The 8,298-nt window shown below is 42.7% G+C and overlaps 1 protein-coding gene across 1 annotated transcript; it reads left to right on the top strand.

Moving 5' to 3' along the window:
* Positions 1 to 747: 747 nt before the first annotated feature.
* chpt1 (choline phosphotransferase 1) lies at positions 748 to 7,789 on the top strand. The gene is made up of 8 exons (XM_034578071.1): positions 748 to 1,204; positions 3,300 to 3,447; positions 3,555 to 3,696; positions 3,813 to 3,897; positions 4,394 to 4,525; positions 4,606 to 4,764; positions 4,864 to 4,989; positions 6,200 to 7,789. Exons 1-8 carry the CDS (start codon positions 833 to 835, stop codon positions 6,314 to 6,316), a joined length of 1,281 nt encoding a protein of 426 aa, XP_034433962.1. The 5' UTR covers positions 748 to 832; the 3' UTR covers positions 6,317 to 7,789.
* Positions 7,790 to 8,298: the final 509 nt, after the last annotated feature.

Below are 8,298 nucleotides of genomic sequence, written 5' to 3'. Positions count from 1 at the left end.
TTTACATATATGAATAATTTTGTAAACTAATGTACATACATAAATTCAGTTTATAAATCCTGTACATTAATAAATCAACGTTATAAGCTAAATTACATACATTTATTATGTTATAATAATGATAAATTCATGTTATAAACTACTGAACATACATTTATTGTGTTATAATAATGATAAATTCATGTTATAAACTAGTAAACACACATTCATTATGTTATAATAATGATACATTGATGTTATTAACTAGTGAACATAAATTGATTATGTTATAATAATGATAAAATCATGTTATAAACTAGTCAACATACATTGATTATGTTATAATATTGATAAATTCATGTTATAAACTACTGAACATACATGTATTATGTTATAATAATGATAAAATCATGTTATAAACTAGTCAACATACATTGATTCTGTTATAATAGTGATACATTCCTGTTATAAACTAGTAAACATATATTTATGATGTTATAATAATGATACATTCATGTTATTAACTAGTGAACATAAATTGATTATGTTATAATAATGATAAAATCATGTTATAAACTAGTCAACATATATTGATTATGTTATAATAATGATAAATTCATGTTATAAACTAGTGAACATACATTTATTATGTTGTAATAATGATAAATTCATGTTATAAACCAACCTGACTGCTGCTGTCCTGTACATTTGTTTAAACCTGGCGGTTCTCCACCATATGTCTTCCCTTCCGGTCCGTCGCTTCCGGTGGAGACGTTGCTCGACGGGAAACGTTGAGGGACTCGTCGTCTCTTGGTTCCGCAGTGAAAATGGCCTCCTGCGCCGTGAGTGACAGATGAGCCGCAGTTCGCCGCCGTTCACCGACACTACTGCGCCTCGGTCCGAGTCCCTACGCCCGGGTGTGTCGCGGAGCTCGTCGCGGTGGGTCTGCGAGGCTGACGAGGCAGAAGAAGCAGCAGCAGCAGCCATGCCACATCCCCTGTGGCCGGAGCCGCTGTCCGCGGCTCAGCTCAAGCGGCTGGAGGAGCACAAGTACAGCGCGTCCGGCCGCTCGCTGGTCGAGCCCCCGTGTCAGGTCTACTGGAACTGGCTCGTGGAGCAGACGCCCACATGGGTCGCCCCGAACACGCTGACCATCGTGGGCCTGATGGTCAACATCGTGTCCACCGTGGTGCTCGTGTATTATTGTCCCACGGCGACGGAGGAGGTGAGTTCAGCGACCTTGGCTCAAGTGCCGCGAAACCTGTGTTTTAGGAAACTACGCGAATTAAAGTTCCATCGCCGTTTGCTGACGTCATATGCATCAAACACCGCCATGTGACGTATTTTTTCCAAATCAGCAGAATCTCTTTGTTAATTCGGCTCACACGCGAACCTCGTAACTGCTTTGATCTTGACGTTATATCAGATCTAGCTTCACGGTTGGGGGGGTCATGTTTCCCGCTAACGCCCTCGGCGGCGTTTCTGCCTCGCGACTTGAGGAATCAGTACAGAATCAATACAGAAAGTGCACGTGTTATTTATGTATACCCTCCTTCATGTGTGGCCCCCTAAAGCCGAATTGCAGATGATCTCATGCTGATTCGGGAAATCAACCTAAATTGTAAGGTGCAGTGTTTGTTTGGCCTCACACAAGCTCCGAGTCTTTAAACTACAAGATCTTTAACGGGGTTCGCTGTGGGTAGATTGAGACGTGACGGGAAGTTGACATCTGGGACACGTGGTTTGCCCGAGATCATGTGATGCAGATGCTGTTGATAGCAAAACAGCAGTTTGCACAAAGATGGGATTTTGGCTCAGATCACCATTAAGAGAGGAGGCTCCCTGTTCGTCGCTGCTGAGGTAATAGGAAATTAACTGTGACTTAAAACTCAAAGAAACGTCTGTTGATGTGAAATGAGTCCAGATCCGCCTCTAACGCAGCTACAGATGCAGAACTGTTTTGAAACTAAAATGCATAAAACCAGCGGCTGCAGCGTCCAACTGAGCCCAACACATGACCTGTGATCCACTTAACCTGTGTATCCGGGTTCACTGAGGTGCAGCGGCCTCAGCCTGAAATGCATAGGTGTGTGTGTGTGTTTATCAGATGTACACCTTTATCCGATCTACCCAGGAGAACCTTGCCACTCAGTCCACAGTCCACGCAGCACGCTGTGACTGTCAAATTCCACAAGTGCAAAGGCATTTCACTTTCCTCCCTGTTTATAATCGAGCAGTAAATCAGGCCGACGTCCACTCCTCCTCGCGGACGGCCAGGAGCTCTGAAAGTCCTGTCATCGTGCAAACAAACATGTATCTCACAGGCACGTGAGCAGAGTTTCCCCCCGAAGTGACCTCTGTGTTAACCCTAAACTGTCCCCAGCACGTTCGGGCTGTTAGAGGAAAAGTAGCTGCTGGGTCTCTGAGTGCTCAGGACAGGGACGGTGTGGAATTCTTGATCTCTCCGGAAAAACAGACGTTCTTTGTCTCACACGCACACACAAACATGCTCACACACTCATATTGTAGTGGTAAACACGCTGTGCTGGCGCAGCTCTAGTGTCCAGATGGTCGGTAACCTCCACCCTAGTTAGAGGAGCCAACACACTCCTGTCAGCTGGGATCCCTCCCTCTCCTCACTCGCACTTCACTCACTGATACACACAGTTTGTGTTTGGATGATAAGACGACAAAATACCATGTGGTTGCGTTTGATTATCCACATGTCAGCGGATTAAATAAATCTTGATTCTGTTTTTCTGCCATTTTAAAATACTGACTTTCTCACCCTCCCTTGCAAGTAACCGAATCTAATCCAACTAGTTTCAGAGTTTAAAAAGTTTTGATCATGCTTCAGACAACAGTTTCCAAACATAAATAAATACAGATAATAATATTACAGTGGTAAAAAGTTAGTTTGCAAAGAAGTACAAAATAACTATAATGAACTAGAATGGCTTTCTGTGACACACAGACCTCCGCCAACAATTCAGTCAAGCTGCGCCAAATTCCACACACTCGTAGATATCGGTCAACTTTATGTGCCAGGGTTTTTTTTTCAGCCAGACCCATGAATTATTCCCTTAGAAATCTGGGTCAAAATTCAGTTTAGAAGCCAGAACAAACTAGAAGATTGAATTGTTCAGGATCAAAACAGCTGCAGATAACTTTTCCCTCCATTAATTAGTCGTCTTATTGTTCCAGCTCTTCTTTGCTTCCCTTCAGTGTGAGTTGCTTCACAGAAAAACAAGGTTCAGGTCTTTTTTCTGAGCAGGTTTCCCTAAAATAAGAGTCTTGCTCTGTCTCCTCTTTCCTCTCAGGCTCCGTGTTGGGCCTTCTTACTGAGCGCTCTGGGCCTCTTCATCTACCAGTCTCTGGACGCCATCGATGGGAAACAGGCCCGGAGGACAAATAGCAGCTCTGCGCTCGGGGAGCTCTTTGACCACGGCTGCGATGCCGTCTCCACAGGTGCTTTGACAAAACTTCACCTGTATTCATGGAGAAGCTCTTCATCATGTGCTCGTGGACTAACTCTCTCTTACTCTTTCTCTTTCTCTCTCTCTGTTCCCCTGCAGTGTTTGTTGCTATCGGAACGTGCATCTCATGTGGCATCGGTAGATTCCCAGACTGGATGTTCTTCTGCGGTTTCATTGGGATGTTCATGTTCTTCTGCGCCCACTGGCAGACCTACGTGTCCGGGACACTCCGCTTCGGCCTGTGAGTCCCGTGTTCAGGAGCGCTACGCGTGTCCGGCCTTCACCTGTTTGACTTAAGCTTCTCTTTTTATTTCAGCTAAAGCTAAAACTCACTCTTCGCTGTTACTCTCTGCTCAGGGTGGACGTCACAGAAGTGCAGTTATCCATCATGGTCATGTATGTGATGTCGGCGTTCGGAGGCGTGGGCCTTTGGCAAACTACGGTAACTGAGGAGGAAATATTTGCACGGTCACATGTACACGTCTGCAAATATTTTGCACACCCACACACATGGGAACACTTCCATTTCACCATGAGTGTATAGTGAGAGATTCTTTAGCTCCACACTAATCTTATCTGCATCAATTCCTAGTTTTTTTTTAGTCGTCCTTCTACACTTTGAATAGAATTTGTGTTTTACTTTCACTCTGCTGCCTTTGGAGGCTTGACTTAACATCACATGAGAGAAGTGAGAAGGTAAATATGGGTAGCTAACGCCATGGCAACAGGTCATCTACTGGACATGATCTGGCTCAAAAAGCTGATGATGTCACCCGCATTTTTACTTTTTATTTAATTTTATTTATTTATGTTTTTTTTTTGCTTTGGCCTCCCATCACGCTCAGCATGCCTGCAGCTTTCATAAAAGCACCTTTTCTTATTTCTGTGCGGAGGCTTTTCGGTCTCGGCATTAATTTGACCTCCATGTGTTTCCGTAGCTGCCGATCATCGGACTGCAGATGTACGTCTTCCCCATCGTGGGCATCATCGGAGGGGCCCTCTACTCCTGCTACAACTACTTCTACGTCATTTTGAACGGGGGTGTTGGCAAGAACGGCTCCACAGTGGCCGTAAGTCAACACACATATTTAGGAACATGCCTGATCTTGTAAAGCAGATGACGTAACTAATAAACAATCCCTCTGTGTAGGACACCAGCGTGCTGAGTCCCGGTTTGCACATCGGCCTCATCCTCACCTTGGCCTTCATCATTTTCAAGAAGTCTTCCAGCAGCCTGTTCGAGAACCACCCCTGTCTCTACCTGCTCGCCTTCGGCATGGTCATCGCCAAGATCTCCAACAAACTGGTGGTACGTTTGATTTCATTTTAAAATCATCCCTTTTATACCTTTATTCCTCCGTGTTATTCAGTGCATGTGATTCATGGTTTCTTTGTGTCTCTTCTTTAGGTCGCTCACATGACCAAGAGTGAGTTGCACCTCCCGGACTCGGCCTTCATAGGCCCGGGCCTCCTCTTCCTCAACCAATACTTCAACAGCTTTATAGACGAGTACAGCGTCCTCTGGATCGCCACGGTCAGTACTACGTTTATTCTTCTTTAAACTAGAGTAGCACTCAGTAAAACACACATTTCCACCAAGCCCCAAAAACCTCACAATGTTAAAGACATTTAAAAAAGTATCCTGGATCTGCACCAAAATGTAAAGGGTTCTTCCCTGACTCATACATATCCTGGCTTTTAGTTCTAAACATGGGCCGAGCTTAACAAACACAGGGTCCTACACTTCCCACAATGCAACTCGCATTTGTTTTCATCCGACTTCAGAGGTTTCCTACTTTATTTGATGAGTAAATCTTAAATCTACGGTTTGCCCCTTTAGTTTATTTGTCGCCTTTACACCGATACCATTGACCAACTAATCACCGCTCAACCTGTCCTGTACAAAGTGCAGCCACCGAACTGACTGTTGACCTGTGTTCACGGTCTCCCAGTTGTAAATGAGAAGTTCTCTTGTTCGCTCAAATGTACAGAAGATATTCTAATGTAAATATCTTGTAATACATACGTTGGAGTCACTTGACGACTTCTGAGGGATTATATCAGGTTAAGTAAATATTTAAATACATATTTGCTGTAGATAAATGCTCTGTGTTTGTCTAGTGTGGCATTAAACAAACGTGTCACTGCATTCTTGATAAATACACACACGACCCACTGAAGAAATGCAGAGATGTCTTCAAGGCATGTTCACAATCAAAGCCCTCTGTGATTGTCGACGATCATCTGCTTCAGTTTAGAGCGATATATTTGTTTGACAGTTTAATAGAAGCAGGCGTGGAGCCGCAGCAGAAACCTGCAGGACAGGTGGGCCTTGTTGACTGAACAGGAAAAAGGCAGCGTGTTACATGTTACACGTTTGACCTTCTTTAGAGGCATCATCTTTTCCTCCTCAGTCATAATGTCCACTCCATTTAATCCCCAAATACTTACACTTACTCGTTACCGCCACCAAGGACGTTAGGTTTCCTTCCGCGTTTGTGAGCCAGCAGGATTACGCAAAAGCTACTCAGACAATTTCCGTGAGATCATGGCGGTGGTTTGTGTTCTGCTGAATAATATTCAATTTGAATGTAGAATCTGCTGCCTTATGTCATTAATAATAATGAAGTACAAGTTTCAAAAGTTTAAAAGTAGTACTGTAATATATATTTATTTAAAATTGTTAATTGTCTGTTTTCGTTCTTCACTTTTAACGAAGTTCCTTTTCTTTTTTTCTCCGTCAGATCCTGTCTCTTCTGGATCTCGTACGCTACTGCACAGGCGTGTGCATCCAGATCGCCGCCCACCTGCGCATCCAGGTCTTCAGCATCACGCCGCCAGGCCACATGCACCGCGACTGACGGCTTGCCCGGCGGGAGGAGGCGGGGGGGGACACGGACATCTCCCCGCTCCTGGAAGCAGACGAGAACCACGAGGGCGAGAAGCGACCCTCGGCCCTGAGCCACTGCAGCCTTGACAAAGTGACCACTTCGGATTAAAAACTGCCTCTTTGAGCAGACAGGGAAAACAAATTAAACCAACTGGACTCTACAAACCAAAAAAATAACAACAAACGTTTGAAAAGCACGGATACGTGGAATTAGGAAATTAGGCAGAACCAGAGTTTCCCTTGAAATAGTTTTAATTTAATCATTGGTGCATGTCAAAATAAAATAAAATAGATTTTTACGTTTAAAAGGGTACTCTTTACAATTCAATACCAAAATGTTTATTTTTCAGTGGATATTTCACAGTCTGGGCAAATATCAAAGTATTTTTATCTGCTTTGAATTTTAAAAAGAATGAGTCATATTACGGTCGTCGCATATTAAACACGTGACCAGAGAAATAATCAATAAATCACTGATATTTGCCCAAACTGAGAAGAGGAGCCACCGAAACGTCTCTTAATCTTTATGTTTTTATTTATTAAATGAATGTGAATCAATCGGGAAAAAAATTAATCGGTTTTGAAAATACAGATTAAAAATGACCTTAAAAGCCCAAAAATAATTTCCAGTGAAGTTCGCGATGTGGCAGATTGTCAGTGAGCTACGTGAAGGGGTAACGGTTTCGTGTTAAGGCTGAAAAGCGCTGATCGGGTTTTCTATCGGGCTTCGCTCACAAACATCAGTTATTTCATCTCATTCTACAGACGTGGAAAATAAAGATATAAGATTTACCTGCAGCCTTTTAGCGCCGTCAGCTGATGAAGCGTTAACACCGGACTCGTCCTGCTTTCTCTGTTCTTCTCCCTGAAGGGCTAACGCTATAATTATGTGATTGTACAGAATTCAACTGAAGACGCCTTAAAATATTTTTGTTGTAATTACTGTTAAACTTTGTGCATATTTAAAGTTCTTTTCTTTATTGTTTTCCACTGAAATGTCGTGTAACATCGGGAAGCTGTTCACTCGGGACATTTCTTCACTTATACAAATGTAAATTGTGTATAGGTGAGTGATTCATTCGCAGATTTGTTGGGTTGTCGGTAATTTTTATAATTATTGATTATTGCGGACTCATTATTCAGGTGCATTCTGGATGAAAAGGGATATTTCTGTAGTGCCGGGAAACTATTTAGAGGTAAAAAAAAAAGCGGTATTCTTGATTTGCTATAATAACGTTTCTTCAGGATTGTGGACTTTATAAAGAGACACGTCCTTAAAAAAAAAAAAAATTTTTGCATAAGTGAGGATGGAGTGTGGAACTATGCATCAGGACGTATAACCTTGATTTGAACACCATGTTGCACTGTTGAATAATAGGAAGACGCCTTTCTACTAACAGACACGAGTGGAAACGATTGTAATAAAGAAAATATTTTTCCTGTGGTTTTGTCGTCCGTGTCAGTGTCCGAACCAGAAAGAGTTCAGAAGAGAAGAATCCGAAAAATGTAGATACAAGCACAAGAAAGGAAAATGTAATTTGATATATCGTAACAGAGCCTCTCATAGAAAAACATGTACATAAAACCGTAAGATGAAAAGTACTGGAGTGAAAAGTACAATATTTCAATATAAAGTGTTTATAGAGTAGAAGCGTGAAGTAGAATGAAATGGAAAAACCCCTCATAACTGAGTATGTGTAATATTCTACAATGACAGAACACGAACACACGACAAAAACAACCAGATGACCGAACAAAACCAGTTTTATTTCAGTCAGAGGAACCGTTCCACTGACGCAATCATGATATCCACATTTCCAAACACGTGACTCATGGTCTCGCCTGCCTCGCCCGGTGACGCCACCCCCGATCAGGGAGTCGCCTCCGTGTCGGTTTGACATTATTACAGTAAAGAAGTTAGTAAAAGTGACATTCAGAGATAAAAGGTCTTAA

The sequence above is a fragment of the Hippoglossus hippoglossus genome, chromosome 23, assembly GCF_009819705.1.
Source record: "Hippoglossus hippoglossus isolate fHipHip1 chromosome 23, fHipHip1.pri, whole genome shotgun sequence".
In the NCBI taxonomy this organism is placed as follows: Eukaryota; Metazoa; Chordata; class Actinopteri; order Pleuronectiformes; family Pleuronectidae; genus Hippoglossus; species Hippoglossus hippoglossus.
This window is presented reverse-complemented; position numbering and strand designations above follow the sequence as displayed.